The following is an 18545-nucleotide window of genomic DNA, read 5'->3' as shown; positions in this document are numbered from 1 at the left end:
TTTCTGTGAAGTTTAATTGATCATCAATCACAACTCCAAGGTTCCCGGCTGACCTTGATGGAGTTATGGTTGACGAAGCTAGCTGAATGGAGAAGTTGTGGTGCAGTGTTAGGTTGGCCGGGACCACAAGCAGCTCTGTCTTCGCAAGGTTTAGTTGTAGGTGGTGGTCCTTCATCCAGCAAGAAATGTCTGTCAGGCAGCCTGAGATGCGAGTATCTACTGTCGGATCCTCTGGATGGAATGAGAGGTAGAGTGATAGGAAAAACCATTACTCTGAATGACAGATCCTAGAGATGATAGAGAAGAGAAGTGGTCCAAGCACTGAGCCCTGAGGCACCCCAGTGGCTAGATGTTGTGACTTAGACCCCTCCCTTAACCCCTCCTTGACACCCTAAAGGACCTACAGTACCTGAGAGGTAAGACTTGAGGTAAGACCGCACCATTGGAGTGCGGTTCCTGAGATGCCCTTCGTCTTTAGGATTTAGGACTGGTGGTTATCTGGGTGAACTGAGGATTTGGAAGCTGCTCTTGGCAGTCTCAGAGCTTCAATAACCCTGTTGAGTGTCCGCTTTTGAAACCATGGTTGTTGTCCAGTAGGTTGTTCTGTGTAAGAAAGTCAGAGATCTGGTTGAAAACAACTCGAACGAATGGAAGAAGGGATACCGGTCTGTAATTTTCCAGATGTGCTGGATTTAGAGTGTGTTTCTTAAGCAGTGGGGTTACCCGAGCCAGCTTAAATGCTGTGGGAAAGGTACCGGTGTGAAGAGAGGTGTTGATGAAGTGAATGAGTGCGGGTACAACTGAGGAAGAAATGGCTTTGAAGATGAGTGGGAATAGGATCAAGCGGACAGTTAGTAGGGTGATTGGAGACTTCTGCATCTGAGAGCGAAGAGAAGGAGAGAAGAATGTGTGTGTTAGCTGTTAAGATGTGTGTGTCAGTTTGTGATGTGGGAAATTGGCCGCTGATGGTGGTTGTTTTATTTATGAAGAATGTGGCAAAATCGTCAGCTGTTAGGGTTGATGAAGGAGGAGGAGGAGGAGGAGGAGGAGGAGGAGGGTTAAGAAGAGAGGAGAAGTTTTGAAAAGCATGGAAGAGTCAGAAGATTTGTTATTTATTTTATGTGCATGAACTGTTTTAATAAGTAATAAAAATCAGGACAAATCCGTATTTCACAATGCCAACATATATTATATGCCATACATCAATTTTGTTTATACCAGTTACGTTTTATGACCTGATGATGTATATCCTCATAATCATGTCAGGATATTGAGTCATCAGTGTCTCACTGTTTAGTGGATCAAGGCCATTGCTAGTGTCTGAATCTGTGTTCACAATATACTGATGGATGAAGTAGGGAAACAGGGAGTGGATTGAGACACGGCCAAAGAGTAGCGAGTGAACTACAAAATAACGGAAAGCACTATTATTAAATCATCCTGGTTTATAGGCACAGTGTGATACAGGACCAGTGATGTGCTTTTAGGTTGAGGGCTGGAGAGAATGTAATTGCTTGTTTTATGTGGCAGTAAAATACTCATAAATTTTACCACACGCACAAATTGGGGGCGTCTGTCAAGGTATGTGTTTTGTGCTGATTTTGAGATGAATCCATTCTCACTATGCTGTAAAGCAGCAGTCCAGCACCTGTCACATGACGCTCAGGGAAAGCACAGCGCTTAGCAGGAGCCGAAGAGACAGGCTGCCATCTGTTTCACACGCACAAACACACTCTCACATCCAAACCCACCATTTCACACATACAGAACGCATACCAGAGACTTTGCTTCATGACAGATGACCCCTTATAGTGCTGCAGTCGTGACTTCAAAACCTGGAAAACTAATTTGCCAGTGGTTCCCCTCGCCAGTGGTTTTTATGATGGGGTTTTTCAATTTATGAGTAAACTAGGGTCTGTGGTAAACATAAGTTGATCATACTGGACGTAATGTAAATTCACACTCACACCCCAAACATTCTTATAGTTACTTATTAGAAATATGTAATTTTTTCTCTCAAATTTGTGTTTCCGATATGGGTGTTCGATATGGGTTATGTTGTAGAGCAAAATGTTTCAAGTGTCGTCAAGTTATGTTTACCACGGAATATTTTACTCATAAATAAAATAAAAATAAAAACATTATAAAAACCCATAGGAAAATCAAAAGGGAACCAGTGGCAAATTAGTCCTCCGGCTGCAGCACTCTTACACTGGACAATTTTGAGGATTGTGATTAGTGGATTAGAAGAACTTTGTAATAGTGGATTAGAAGAATCTCCTTGAAAAATGGATCTACTTTCTTGCACTCTTTCCTTTTTACCTATAGTGGCCCGTAAAAAGTATTTGTACGCTTGAATGTCAAAATAAATTCCATAACAAAATATCAAAACAAGTGGCATTTATTTGAAAGAAATATAGTGTAAGGACACTTTTCAAGCAAAACATTTCATAAAGAGAAGAACATGTTAAATGTCTTTCTTTATACCTCTGACTTTATATATTTCTATATACTAACCTTTCAAAAATGTTGTTTCAAAGAAACTACTATTTCAGTCTTTCTACTTCAAAATGTAACGTTTAAAGGCACAATATGTAACTTTTTTGCTTTAAAAATAGCAAAAATCACTATATCTATGTTATATATTTTTTTTAGTTGTGTACTTACATTATCCCGACTGTTTCCAACAACTTTCAAACCAAGAGAAATTTGTCATTTAATAAGAAGAAACGTCCCGTTTCTTTATTTCCGTTTTGTCGCCGCCAATGGCGTCATATCCGCGTATTCACTGGTTTCCACTCGTGCTGCCATGGCAACCAGAGCTATGAACCAGAGCCGTCTGATGGTAACCAAAGCAAAGTGTAGTTCGCAATGTCTATTTGCACACTGTTGTTGTTTCGTTCAAACATTATGGACCATGGCAAGCAGACTTTGGATAAAAAAGGAGAACTAAAACGAGAATCAATATCAGCGCGGTGTTTTCGAGATGCCGAGAGCTCCCATAGACAGTATATAAACGAGAGCTCCACGTCCGAGACTTCGACCGCTCCTACATGTACTTTATTAAACAGGTGAGCACATTTACATAAAACTAATCAATGTTATATAGTTCAACAATGATAAAATGTCAGAATATGATCTGTATGTTATTCTAATGTTGATCTAGTTTACTGCTAGTCTCATACAGACAAACTAACACATACATTTCAACACATTTAAATGCAGTTTAGTGTGCTAGTGTAATGTTAGACCTCGTGAAACAGCGCTGCGTTACCTCACAAGTTTAATTTGTCTAATAAACTGACCCGTGAGTTATAATTCTGCACTCGCGTGTAGTTCGGTAGAATGAAATGTCCATATTCCTTTTATATCCGCGGGACTCGCGTCGCGTCGCGTCGCGTGTGGAGCTGACAGCTGTCTCTTAGCAATCCCGAACTGCTTCATATCACAGTCATGATAAAAACATTGATGTATTCAGTCATCCATAAACATTATTAGATCGGTCGGCTTGACGTTGACGACAAGATCCATAATTCTTGGCAAATGTTGCGTCATCAAACTACGCCTTTGTTATTGTAAATAGGTTAGCGACCCCTAGCGGCGAAAAATGCCATACTGTACGTTTAATTCAATGTGTTACTTGCCTTTCTTCTTATTTATTTGTGAAATTTACTAGAATTTTCTGAGGGAAAAAGTAAATCCCGCACAAAATATTTTTCAATGTACAAATAGAATCCATAGAGCAATCATTCATAAACCCATGATTTATAAGTTTCACAATTGGTCCTTTTGGATATGATGTTGTAGTATGAATGTTAACAAAACTCTTACAGTAAACAATTAATTGTTCCATTCTTTCTGTTTTCTTTGTTTTTTGTATTATTTTCATTTTATTCATTCTTTTCCAGGCAGAGCAACCCACGCCCTAAGCACCGGAAAAGACGAGAAGCAAGGCAAAAATGCTGTCTAACCTGCTCACCGTCCTCCGAAACTTCACGGAGAGGTGCGTTCATGAGAAATAATCCCCCCCAAGATTATGTTATTGTATATAAAAAGCTACTGGAGGTGCATTCTCCTACTGGAATGATCCTTATAAACATGCTTATTTCTTTCTATCTATCATCTCTCCATTTTTCTCTCTGTAAATCTTTTCATTCATGTTTATTAGGCCACAATAAGACGCCTGCTCTTTAAAAACGTGAGAAAGTTGGATTATATTCCTCTTTGTGCCATTAGGAAATGAAGGTGGCAGCCAGGCGAGAAATCTACAGAGGATTAGTCCATTTGGGTTGCTGTTATAATCGAGTGAATAATCTTCTTTTTAAGTGCTCCCTCTCCCTAGTATTCCCTACAACATGCTCTCATTCACCAAATATAGATATGAGTGCAATATAATGCCTGCAAAATGGCTTTGGCTGTAAATAACCATTTTTGCACTTGATTAATCTTGGCTATCTGTTTCTGGGTTCTGTGATGTTTATTACTTTATCCAGCTTTTGAATGTTTGAATGAGTGCGTTCACGCTGATTTAAATTGTCAAATTTAATCACATACAATCCTCATCGGATCTGTCTGCTTCATCCCTGCTTTATAGACCACTGAAGTAACAAAATACATTTAGTATTGTGTGAATTTTTTGAAAATTAACTAACTTTTGGGGTCTAAGAAAGTGTCAGGTTGATGGCTTTGTGACTTTTCCAAAACTTTACTTTTTTAAAACTTTATTAATTACATCCATGAAAAAAAAACTTCCATTACTTCCGTTTGGAATTTCTGAGACCCCAGATATTAAACATGAATTAATGCAATTAGTTTTCACATGATTTTCTGATTACTGTAGACATACACCACTCCAAATTTAGATTTATCAAATTGTATGTTTTTGCTGAGGTCAGTTTAATAAAACTTTTAAAAAATCAGTCACATTTATTTGTGATATCACAGTGGATTTAATATTCAGTAATATTTGCCTGTTTGGTTTTATCTAGTATGTTTACAGGGCTTGCCATTAACTTTTTGCTCACCAGCCACTGTGGCTTTCCAAAGTTACTAGCTACCCAGCATTTGACATTGATACCAATTGCCATATAATTATTTTTAATATTATCTCATAATTTGGCAGCAGGTATATTAGGCTGCTGTCACTTTAAGACATGACGCACAGATCCATTATACTGTTACACATGCATTTTCTTTCTCAACTGTTTACGTTCACTTAAAGCAGCGCTATGCCGTTTTGGTTTGGTTTTCGCTTTTTGCTCGCGGGTTTCTCTATAGAGCTCCCCCTACAGCTTCGGAATATATATTTGACAATACTGTCGTCAAAACTCGTTGGCAACTCTCCCCTCTCCCATCTTCTCCCACTGGTCATGTGCATTTGTTTTCAAAGAAGCCAGCGAACGCACAGAGCCATGTCCACTGAGGTATGTATGATACACAGAAGGCTAGCATATAAATGTTTTGATAGTGTACGTGTGCAGTGCCGTAAAGCAATTCGTTACATCGCGAGACCTGATATCACGCGATACTTCCTGACGCTGAGGCCGGCGGCCCGCCTGCTCAAAGTTGCAATGGTGGGTTTTCCACTCACAGGCGTTAGGGGAGTGCCGAGAAGACCACCATTCAACCCGAAAAAAAGTCATATAACCATTCCAATGACTCCGAAGCTGTAAATTAAGCTAAAAAAAACCTGCATAGTTCCCCTTTAAATCATAACTGACTGTGTTTACGTGAATACTCGCCAAGACCAGCATTTTGACTGTTTAAACACAATAAGCAGTGAAAAAGAACTCAATTTAGTATTGAGAGGCGGCTTTATGTGCGCGCATTTTGGGTGTGAGCACAAAATCTGCAGGAATTAGTAAAAGTATGTGCAATACCATGGCGAAATTCAAACCCTGTAACACCAGCAATATTCATAAAACGCAAAGGAAAATGAGAGGAGGTGGGTTTGTGTGTAGATCGGAGAGATGAGAGAGCCAGAAAGCGCAGCTGGTATCGTGTATCTATTCTGCGGAGAATATTTGGAGTATTGGAACTTAAGTGTTACATTTTTTATTGCAGGAATACATACAGTGAACTTGAACTTAAGTGTTTCAGATATTTCAGCATGGATATGTTGGCCTATCGAAAAACATATTATTTCAAAAGCTTTAAAAAAGCCAGAGATTTGATCTTTGGGAAACTACTTTATAAGTTATTTTTTTGTTTTGAAATTTACTATTGTGTATTTTTAAGGGCATGATGTGTGATACTGCTAATATAATGCCTATTGTGTTCATTATGCATGGCTGACCGTTAAGGCCCAGCTCCTTTTATTATTTCAAATGCATTTTAAAAGATTACAATTGAAAAATGTATGTACTTTATATATAAAATTCAATCCGCCGAAGTGGCTAGTAGGAGTGACTGCGTCACACACCACTGCTGAAATCCACCCACATTTGGCAGGTCTGCGGGTGTTAATGTGTACAAGCCCTGTATGTATATATTATTTGTTTGTTTATCTTTTTGTCATAAATTCCTCTGATCTAGAAAAAAACAAACTGGGTTATGTTGTTTAGAAATATTTTTATTTATTTAATTTTAAAATTATACATTTATTTATTTGATTTTTATTCATTGTCACATACCATGTTACAGTAATTATAACATTCTGCTAACTTGTTCCCCTCCACACCTTTAGGGGGCAGCAAAATCTTTTTTTTTTTTTCCTAGACATAAATACATTAAACTGCCACCACCCATCATGGTAGAAGCTTAATAGCTGAGTGCTTGCAGAGAGAGAGATATGAGAATGGAAAGGCCAGCACTTCTGTATGCCGCAGGGATACGCCAATGAGCGGGGTGGGGGGGTCGTTAAAACTGTAGTGGCTGACTGGGTGCTGAGTGTGCAGGTGTAAGAGTACAAGTTGTTTTTCATCACACACACCGATGCATTTGTGTATAGGTGGACTTAACTGCAGCCTTAACTTTGAGAGATGGCTGTGATTAAATAGATGTTGTGTCTGTGTGTGGGGTGTTGGGTGGGTGGCAGGATGTTTTGTAAGTAATCAAGCAACAGGAAAAGGTCATGTGTTCTTTCTTTAAATGCCATATCACTAAGTAATTTCTGTTATTCTGCCTCATTATGTTGGGGAATTATGATATCTGAAGCCATCTGATTAGCTTAATTATTTTAGATTTGTTTAAATGATTATTGCATGGAAATGATAATTCCTCATATGCAGCTTGAGAATGATACTGTATGCTTTAATCGTTCGCACCACTCTTTTCCATACAGTCTTTAAAATGTATTCTTTGTATTCCATAGAGGAAAAACATTTTAGTTTCTGTAATAGTCTCACTCTTGTAGGAAGGCTTTCCACAAGATTTTGGAGCATTTCTGTGGGAATTTTTGCCGTCATCCAGTAGAGTATTTGTGAGGTCAGGCACTGATGTTGGACGAGAAGGCTTGGCTTGCAATTTCCGTTCCAGTTCAAAGGTGTTGGATGGAGTTGATGTCAGGGCTCTGTGCGGGTCAGTCACCAAACTCATCCAATCGTGTGTTTATGGACGTTGCTTTGAGCACTGGGGCACAGTCATGCTGGAATAGAGAAGGGCCTTCCCTAAACTGTTCCCACAAAGATGAGAGAATAGCATTGCCTTGGAATGTTGAAGCATTACGATTTCCCTTCACTGGAAGTAAGGGCCTAGCCCAACCCCTGAAAAACAGCCCCACGCCAGTATCCCTCCTCCACCAAACTTTACAGTTGGCACAATGCAGTCAGTCAGGTAATGTTCTCCTGCTAACCACCAAACCCTGACTCGCCCATCAGATCGCCAACCAAAGAAGTGTGTTCTGTGATTCATCACTCCCCAGAACAGGTTTAGACTGCCGGCGTGTTTTACACACTGTTTTACACAAGTGTTGTACAGTGTTTTACATGTGCCTCGGCATTCAGTGACATTGACTTTACATGGTCTTCCACTTCGTGGCTGAGTTGCTGCTGTTCCAAAAGGCTTCTTCTTTGTGTTCCACAGAGGAAAAAAGTCATAGTTTTGAAATGACATGAGAGTTATAAATGACATAGATGATGAGAATTTATATGAAGCCTCTACTATTTCTTTAACATAGTGAAGTGGTCCTGGAGGTTGCAATCATTTGTGAATGGGACAGGAAGGACACATGGAGGATGTGTGTTTCAGTGTGTGTGTGTAGATAATCAGGGTGGGTTGGGGGATCTTCACCCTGTTTGAGGTCATAAAGGTAATGAAGAGATGCTTTCATTTGTGTGTTCGTGGATATGAGTGTTTAGAGGACTTGTGCATGTGTGTAATCAGTCTTCTGTCTGGTGTATTACCTCAGCCACATGTTCATGTGTGGAGGGGGTCAGGAAGTAAATATGCATAATGTGGCAAATAAAGCCCCACTGAATGAACAGACAATTAGGCGACACTCTGTTGTACTTGAGCTAAAGTTTGAGAGCCTGTGTCAAGAGTCCAGAGGTGTGTATTTATTAAAGTCGAAAACGGCGTCCAAAATTGCTTCCTAGACTCTATATAGTGCACTTCATGTCAACCATTTGTGATTTGTTGTGTTCTGAATTCCATTGACAGTATAATGTTTGTAGGATTGTTATAATTTTCCTAATTTAGCAAATGTAAGTATAAGTAATTTAAATATTATAGTCAATTAAAGGGATGTTTATTTAAACGGATAAATGTAAACGAATAGGTGCTGTGACCCAGCGACCTTTGCTTACAATTTGTTTCTGCGTACCATGGATTATGCCATAAATCCAGCAGGTTGCCCCTGCTGTTAATACACAGCATAAGTGCATGTTTGATTATGGGATGCTGTTAGTTTGCTCTATCCATGTTTGAGACTCCAGCAGGTGCATATCTGAGATCATCATACCCGATTACAACAAACAAATGGATCCCTCAGGACTTGCCAATTCCCCCTCTTGCTTTTCCTCTTCTCTCCCTCCTTTTTTCTTTTAGCCTTCACCATATAGACCTGAAGCTATTCTTTGTGCTTTCCATTTTATTTGTGATGTTATGTGTTTATTGATTGGCCAGTAGTGTCTAGACCTGAATTGATTGAGGTCTTTTATGTCTCCATAGTGGGGTTATATTGGAGCAGCATGACTGGTAATGATATTAGCTGGGGTTTAGGTTTGCGAACACTCCCACACATACAAACACACAAGCAAACACAAAGAAACGTTGACTCTTGCTCATGATGCCCCAACGTGCTTTGGCACGAGGTGGTCTGATGTCTGGCAGAGGTCGGTTATGTTGGTCTACACTGACTGTCAATTAATACTTTGAGTGGTCTGCTGGCCTGCTTCCTGCGTTTGTGAACAACAGATAGAGTCTGGAGAGTCTGGGATAAAGATGTTCTGGGAGATTAGTATGCAAAAGAATGTTGTGCAAAAGAAAAAAATGCTGATCTTCGTTATCTTTCATCAAAATGTAATAACTTACTCCGCCAACTTTCCTTTTCCAAGTATAATGTTAATCAGTTTCCAAAAAGTTTCTTAGGGGTTGTTTTCGGCAGCTTTTGTAGATAATGCACCTTACAATTCATTTTGCAAAATCTACCTATACATACAATTCAGTGCAGTATCCAGCTAAAATAAACACTAGTGGCATTAAAACACCAAAAATGTTACTCCTTTTCAAAGACTTTTTTCACACGTTTCCTTGCACAATATGTTATGAACTCAAAACTCTTTTACCATATGCATTATCTGTAAACTAATACGTTATGATATTTGCATCACATAATCAGCTCCATATGTACAGCTTTTCTGACATAGTAAACTTGCTCTGTATCTCACCTGGTACAACATTGCACTTGTGATGCAGTCGCTCGAGTCGCAACACTCAATAAAAAAATCCCTCAAACACATGTACTGTAGAAGTACTGTAAACTAATAGAGCATGGGCAAAAGAGCAACTTTGCAAAAGAGCAAATACATTTTATCTCACAATTGTGGTCAGGTTTAGGGTTGGTGGTGGTGCATTATTTTCAAACACGATAGAGCATTAACCTTTCAGCGTCACTCACCACTGAGTCACCAGACATTTCACCTTGAAAGTGTTACAAAACGTACAAGAAGCAATGTAATTTTGCAGAAATTTTGCATATATTTCCAATGAGCCTGAGTTGCATAATCTAATGAGATGGATGGATGAGTTGTATAATCTAATGAGATGGATGGATGAGTTGCATAATCTCATCAATTGGATGGATGGATGGATGGATAGTGAGATAGTGACTTCTAGAAAGAGAAAGTGAGAGAGTGAAAGGTGTCAGTCCGAACAGCAGAACCAATTTCATTTCACACTTGAAAGCCACCCTGAATGGAGGGCAAATTGTCTCCAAGTAGAGTTACCTTTGCAACTTCTGACACATATACACATTAAACCTGAAGGCATCCTCTGTGTTTTTGTCTCAAACATAGTCCATGTTTGTTGTTCCAGAGCACAGTGCTTTTCTTCCTCTCCTCCCTCACTTTCTCTCGCTCTCTGTTTCTTGCTCTCTCTCTCTGGTCGGCGAGATAAACTCATGCAACACAATTTGAATTTTAATCCGCAACCGTAATACTCGCATGTTTTTCTTCTCATTGCAGTCGGGCTCTGGCAAGTAAAGAAAGAGAGAGACACGGAACTGGGCCTTAACTGTCAACCATGCATAATGAACACAATAGGCATTATATTAGCAGTATCACACATCATGCCCTTAAAGTCGGCATGAAATCAAATTTGACAAATCTTCTTTTTATATGTAATATTGTAGTGTTTATTATAAATGATTTATCTGTGCACTTCATTATTTTTTTTAAATTCAAGTACCCTTATAATCTTTAATCAAATAAATTACCCTTCCCTCCCCCCTCGAAACGACGTCTCTTCTCTTTCGGTCACGTGCCATGGCGAAAGGGTGCGGCCAGAGCCGATGAGGGTGCGGCTATCGGTGTCTGTGACTGTCTCGTTTCTGCACCGCTCATCTTGGTTCGCGGGAGGCTCATATAAATATGGTCTGATTCCTGCCTGAAAATTTAGCTGCTCGTCCTCGTTCTCGTCGCCGGGCTCCTCAATAAAAAATCCTTCATGGGAGGGTAACGGTCCGGTGGAGAGAAATCCTCCACAACTGAATGTAAACTGGCATTCAAATCTGCCTCCATTTTGTTTGCAACGCCCAACCTCCAACGATCCAATCAATTCCCGAAGGACGAAATCAAGCCCCGCCCTACTTTTTTTTTTTCTAATTTCAGAAGCCGTTTCACTCGGATATACGTCACAACAAGGAAAAAATGACAATCTCAACTTCCGTTTCATGCCGACTTTAAAAATACACAATAGTAAATTTTAACACACACACAAAAAAAAAATAGGTTATAAAGCGGTTTCCCAAAGATTAAATCTCTTGCCTTTTTACTTCTCTTTCTTCTTTATCATTGGTTTATTGGCCTAGTGTTATTTTTCAGTGTCATGTTGAGTTGCAATCTGATAATGTCATGCTGCCAGAGCACCAGGAAAAGTGTTTCTCCTAATGGCACAGCAACCTGCAGCCGATTTTAATAAATGATAGTGGGCCCTAAAGCCCATGAGCGGGCCAACAAGAGATGTGCACGTGGCTCTCGGAGGGAGGGCAGCGAGGAAGTAAAGGAAACGTGGGTACAGTAATGCATGGCTATTTTTAGACTCACTCCTGCTTTGCCCTGTGACATCTGCAGATCGTTGTCTGTTAGCATCGGTGCGATGAGGCATCAGCTGAGACATTTTGCTGGTCTTAAAGGTGCACTGCCATTTTTTCCTCATTAAGAAACATTTTACACAAAAGAATGTAATATTATGTCCCCTCATGAGATGAAGACTCCAGTTATATCAGTAGCTAAAAAGCAACCATAAAAGTATGAAGGTGGAAGAATTTCTTTCTTTTTTATTGCAATTCCTATGGAGGCCATTTGTGCCATGACAGAAGCTGAAACTCACACTTTCTCCTCTCTCCTTCTGCTCCTTTGATTCCTGTTACCTGCTGTTTCCATTGCAGGGTTTAATTTATAATTGATTTAAAAGGCGATCATACATAATTCATTTCTGTTTGCTAATGAGGCCTAAAAGACATTGACAGATCCAGTCGAGTATTAGTTTTCTACATGCACAGAGTTAATTGACACTCCCAATGAATTTCGGCTCTGGTCTGGACTCCGTTTTATTATTGATAAGGATTGATTAACTTTGATAGAGACATCCACAGAAAAGTCTGAGCGATGACTACAGAGTGTTGCATTACTGTGGTCAAACATGACTTTAACCTTAAACTGTCTTTAGCTCTGATTTTATTTATTATACGTATCCTAGTTGCACAATATATGGGTGAATGTTATAGATCAGGTACATTTGATGAATTGATCCTTTCAGAGGTCATGAGAAATCAAATTTTGCTTTACCTATTAAAATGAGAATTCAATGTTGATCTTGTCACGGTGTGGTGCAGGCAGAAGACGACGAAGAAGAGTCAAAAGTTCCAATGCAAACTTTTATTCACAATATAAATCAAACTGGTACATAGAAGACGGGCAGAGGGTTCACACACACTTAATACGAAGTAGATCGGACAAAGACTCACTGAAACAGAATGGAACTAAATTACAAACACAGATGAACACTGATTAACAGAACACAGGTGATACAAATTACGATGACTAAACAGGAGACAAAACTGAACTGATAATGACAGTAACCATAGATACAAAGGAGTGGCGGGAAAACAGAACAAAGGAAGACATCAAAGGTTGACTAATGAAAACAAGACTCAGACAGAACACAACTGTGACAGATCTACTATAAAAACATATGCTGAGTCCCAATTCGCCTACTTATACTACGACCTAAAAGTATGTACTTTTTTTGTGATGAAAAAGTACATACTTTTGAGTGTGTAGCAAAAAAGTATGCACGTTCTGGGACATACTTCGATGACGTCATGCAACGTGAACTTGAACGTGGTTGCCTAGTTACGCACACCGCGACGGTTAACCAAAGAGTATAGAAGTAACAAGAGGCGAAACTCCGTTGCAGTTTTGACAACAGCCACTAGGTGGCGCTTCGGTAGCGCGGCCGCCATTTTGGACTGAACCAACGGCTTTACTGGTAGCACAACTACTGTACAGCATTAACATTATGTCTGAAAATAATTGCAAACAAAGAAAACAGTGTTCTGCCATCAACTGCAACAACTACCAGTGTACAACCAATCAACTAGCATTTCATAGATTCCCCAAAGATCCAGAGAGGTAAAGTAGAAAAGGTTTTATTAACTTTAAAGTGAGCTAACGTCAACGATAACAGGTGCTGTAACGTTAATGTAAGCTATCCCATAACCGCAGTAACAGTTTGCTAACGTTATGTATTTGGTCGAAATTGTCAAGACTCGAAATGGGCTTTTTAAATCGCATACTTTCAGAGATATATGAACACCTAACCTGGCAAATGACCGCTTTATTAATTCATTGTTATCACTAAATTAACCCTTTAACTGTCACCTTTTTTTCGCTTAAACATGAAAATCACTATCCAAACTTAAATGGTTGTAACGTTAGTATGGTTGTAACGTTAATACTATGGTTGGTCTTGTTTTAATTTGTCAGATTATTGTTGAAGTGAAATAAATTATGAAAGTGAAACAGAAAAAAGTTATATAAGTTTGAGTTTATTAAAATGTACAAATTTTAAAATATAATTATTTATATTTTATATAATATATATATATATATATATATATATATATATTACAAAATATATTTTACTCTAGAACTGCAAGAAAATGAAAGCAAAAAATCTGAACAAGTTGTGTTCCACATTTTAGGTTGATATGTTGATATCTCGCTCCCTCACCCTTTCTGCCGTGTGCTCTAACGTTACTGCTACACGGTTTGGAGCTGCGCGCTCTTGCTCGCTCGCTCTAGATTCCGGGTGATTTTAGCTAATTTGCGGGCATCAGGGAGCCGCTATAAATATGCGGGAGACTCCCGGATCTTCCGGGAGACATGGGATGTCTGCTCTAGAGATATTAAAAACTAGAAACTACTTTTTAGTTCATTTAACCGCTTTTGAATTTGAACCGGTATAGTTCAATCCTATGACAGCGGTGTTGCGTTCAGTCCAAGATGGCGGAGCTGCAGCTCTGCGCATGGGTGAGTTTGTTGCAATGGAACGTTCTATTGAGTTTCGCCTCTTGTTACTTCTATACTCTTTGGGTTAACAAAACATTTAACATTTCATTCATTCTTATTATGCAATATAATTTTATTTACTATTCCCATCTTTTTTTCCACAATACATTTACAATGTGTTTACCAAATTGAGGAGTGAAGCGGGCGTCGTCGTAGATCAACCAAACGCAGGTCGTTTGTGAGGCGGCTGGTTCTGACGTTCATGTGCAAATGTGTGTAACGAAAGTTAAAATATTTAAAGTTTATAGTGTAACTATTGTTTAACGTATTTTATACTTAATCTTATACTTATGTATAATACTTAAAAATACCCCGATGAAAATGAACCATGCTTTTACTATAGTAAAAGTGTAGTAACCATGTTTCTTTGGTTGGACTGATAAAGTTAACATATGTACAGCCACAGTATTACTACAAATAAGTCAGACACAAACATAAAAATAAATACATAAAAAAAGACACTTGCATGACACTGTACTAGAGCCTTTTTATTTATTGTTTTGTAGCCTGCAATGAGGCGCTCGGTATCTTCATCGGACCCTACAAGATAAACACGGTACTTTTTTGGCACAACATAAACCCATTAATATTACGAGACAATAAAATATAACTTTAATTAGGGTTAAACATTTGAATTCTTACACTTAAAAACTGAGGGCGCATCTCCGTTGCTGCATCCGACTGCCAGGTTTACATCACCATCATCACCGCAAAGCTCCTCCCTCCCGCACGCAATGGGTTGTGGGCAATATTAGCCGTTAGAGTGTGCATTGATCTGCACTTCGAATTCTAACCGGAAATAGTAGACCATCCGGGTATCTTTGGAATACTCTTTTCAACATGCTACGATTTGGGACGTACTAATTCTAGTTTTGCATACTATTTAGGACGGATAGTATGCGAATTGGGACTCAGCAATACTGTACTGCGAGGGAATAAGGGCAGAAGATACTGTTACTCCTAAACACTAGAGAAACTAAAATGCCAAAGCATGCTGTTCCTAATTGTGTTTTGCACAAGCTACACTGCATATCCTTCCAGAGCATCCCAACATTAGGGAAGAGTGCCTGAAGTTTATTTTTAACAAGGTCCCCAATCATTTCGGCCTGACCTTAACAGTTTGTGCAGCACATTTCTGCACAGATTAATTTGTGAACCCAATATAATGCAAGCTTTGCATTGGAATGGCTCTTGTGAGAGACGTTACTGCCACTGCGAGAGTCATCAGTACACTACATGTGACACATTAAAAGATATATGTAGTTGCTTCAGCACTGCGACGTCCGTAGAGGACACTCCATTGATTTCCCTTATTACCTTATGTCAGAGAGAGACTATTGGCATGAGGCAGTGCAAACTACATTTGGTCCAATGGCAAACCCGCTGTGTGAGAACGGCAATGTACAATTTGTACAAAATGATTGGAAAAATCTGACATATACTGAAAAAAATTGGTCTACATTCTCAGGGAAAAAAAGTACAATCAATGGTGCGGTATACCCTTTCAAAAGGGACAGTGCAACTCTATACCTTATTTACCCCTTAAGGGTGCATATTAGCACCTAAAGTGTACATAATTGGAAAGGGTTCCACCCCAGTGACAGCTTTTGTAACTTTTTTTTCTGAGAGTGTTTACTTTGAAACAATTTTCACTCAGATAGTGCTAGTACATTTCACAAATAATTACAAATGAAACAGCAATAGCAAATTGAATGAAATGTGCATTTTGGAGAAGAAAGACTTACAATGCACTAAAATGATTTTATTTACAAGTTTTATTTACAAGTTAAAAAAATCATTTTTTACACTGTACATCACCAGAGAAAAGTCAAGTCTGTTGTTTCACTAGGAGATCAAGTTATGACTTTTTATTAAACACGACAAGCTCAAAAATATATGAATGGATTAATTATTTATAATAGTACGCATTTAGAAAATAGGGTCAATTTTTAATTCATGCCGACTTTAAAGCCCCACTAGGTAGGAATTCCGTTTTGGTCAAACAACGACCCCTAGAGTCGCTGTGGACTACTTGTATTTAACGTTACTGTCGTAAATAGCACTCACGCAGAGCAGTCTCTTCACTCACGGCCTGATCCCCTCCCCCCTGTATACCGGTCCCTGTTCAGTCGGATGGAAGCTGTAACGAGTGGAAATAAGGTGTGTCCCCTTTAAGAGCTGCGCGCGCCCTGTTTAACTGTCGGCTCGAACACCCCGTAAGCGGGTTGTTTCTGTTTGATGCTCATTCTTGTCCTATTTTTGTCTATCAACTCAAGTAATGCTGTGGACGGTAGAACGCGTGACAGACAGTTACACGAGTTCGATTGGGGAATAAACACAACACAGCTAGCCTCCGAAGATGTCTAAGTTACTAATCCATCAACAAGAACACCAGGTGCTTTTTAGCTCACACCAATGAGTGAAAGCTTGTCCGAGTGATATACAATATAAGCAATATCTTACAAGTCCAACAGCATGTGAGGACGTGTTGGGGAAAGTGAGGTAGCCTATGCCGTAAAGCAGTCAAATTTTGTAGTTCTTTTTGTGCTCGGGTTACTACCTGAACCCCGAAGTTTAAAAGTACGATTAAAAACGATACAGACCCCGTCAGGCTATAGCAGACGTGTCATTCAACCTATTGTAAGTCGATGTACCATCACAAGAGTCTTGGAAATATATTATGAAGCTTGAAAAGTTACCTGGTGCTGCTTTAAACACTGAAGTTTATTTTTGTTTTTAAGGTTCCTAATTTTGTTTTGGAGTCTCCTACAATAAGTTTACATGCAACACATAATAGTCACCTTTATTTATATAGCTCTTTTTACAATACAGATTGTATCAAAGCAGCTTCACAGTGATAACATTAAAAATAATACAACAAAGTTTGTGTCTAGAAGAAAATTGCGTCATCGTCCAACTTAAGTTAGGCAGATCAATAATATTGTTGAATATTAAATGTCCCCAACTAAGCAAGCCAAAAGCCAAGGCAACAGTGGCAAGGAACCAAAACTCCATCAGGTCACAGAATGGAGAAAAAAACCTTGGGAGAACCCAGGCTCAGTCGGGGGCCAGTTCTTCTCTGGCCAACGAGCGAACAGTGTATGATTATGATCCAGGCAGCATTACAGGTCAGAAGTCAGATTGGATCAGAACATTCAGAATATTTATCCAGTTCCATCTGGTTGGAGGTCGGAGTCACACCGATATGGAGACGAGTTTGTTGAGGATCAGTGCCGATGGCTGTCATGTCGATGAGGCCTTCACAGGGCTGATGAGGCTGGCACTTCAGGGATGCGTCATGGATGGGCACCATCTGATCTGGATACGACCGGGATCCGGCTGACTTCAGTAAACGGGGAGGGACTGGTTGACACTTCAGGACTGCATTGTCATCATGTCCAGGTGCATCAGATCTGGATACGGCCTGGATCCGGTGGACTGCGGTAAACTTCGGACAGAGAGACTAATATTAGCGTAGACGCCATCCTTCTTTAGGATTTATGGGGAATGTTCCCAGTTCCGGCTGACCTAAACTATGCAGCCTAACATTGAATTATAGAAGTCTATTATGTGTGTTATGAAGTGTTATGTGTCTGCTTGGCCAAAGAGATGTGTTTTTAGTCTAGATTTGAACTGACAGAGTGTGCCCTGGTTATGAAGGACTAAAAATGACAGAACGAAAAATAAATAAATAAAAGTAGAAATAAATAAATAAATGCAGAAATAATAGTAAAAATAAATACATTTTGGTAATATAAATGGCTATTTCTGTATTTTTACATGTATTTATTTATTTATTTATGCATTTCTATGTGTATTTATTTATGTATTTATACATTTATTTATATATTTATGTATATATATTTATTTATTTATATATGTATTTATTTATACATTTATTTATTCCTACATTTATTTATTTCTGTATTTCCACATTTCTACATTTATTTATTTCTGTATTTCCACATTTCTACATTTATTTATTTCTGTATTTCCACATTTCTACATTTATTTTTCCCTGCGCTTGTATGCTAATTGACCAATGGCTAAGCCACGCCCCCAAACGCGATGAGCCAATCACAGTACGCATAGCTAACCCAATACACTTGGACATTCTCTGCTTCCTCGTCCATTGCAATGCATTGCGGTTATCAGTTTTCATTCGTTTTTATGTTTTTTCTTGTCATTTTAGCTTTTAAACAGCGTGTGTGTGTGATTTTGGTTGGGTGACAGTTGTAGGTTACAGTTTGACAAGAGTTTACAGTTTGACAAAAGCACAATGTTGTGTTTTACACAAATATAAGTAGGCTAAAC

The 18545-nt window shown here is 39.0% G+C and overlaps 1 protein-coding gene across 1 annotated transcript in view; it reads left to right on the top strand.

Annotated features, from left to right (window-relative positions):
• Positions 1-3959: 3959 nt before the first annotated feature.
• Positions 3960-18545, top strand: part of sphkap (SPHK1 interactor, AKAP domain containing) — a gene marked incomplete at its 5' end in the record, with an annotated part of 77572 nt that continues 62986 nt past the window's right edge. Inside the window, one exon of the mRNA XM_081372601.1 lies at positions 3960-4003. Coding sequence (XP_081228727.1) covers positions 3960-4003 — 44 coding nt within the window. The remainder of the gene's footprint in view (positions 4004-18545) is intronic.

Source organism: Scardinius erythrophthalmus (assembly GCF_964197995.2).
Source record: "Scardinius erythrophthalmus genome assembly, chromosome: 8".
NCBI lineage: Eukaryota > Metazoa > Chordata > Actinopteri > Cypriniformes > Leuciscidae > Scardinius > Scardinius erythrophthalmus.
This window is presented reverse-complemented; position numbering and strand designations above follow the sequence as displayed.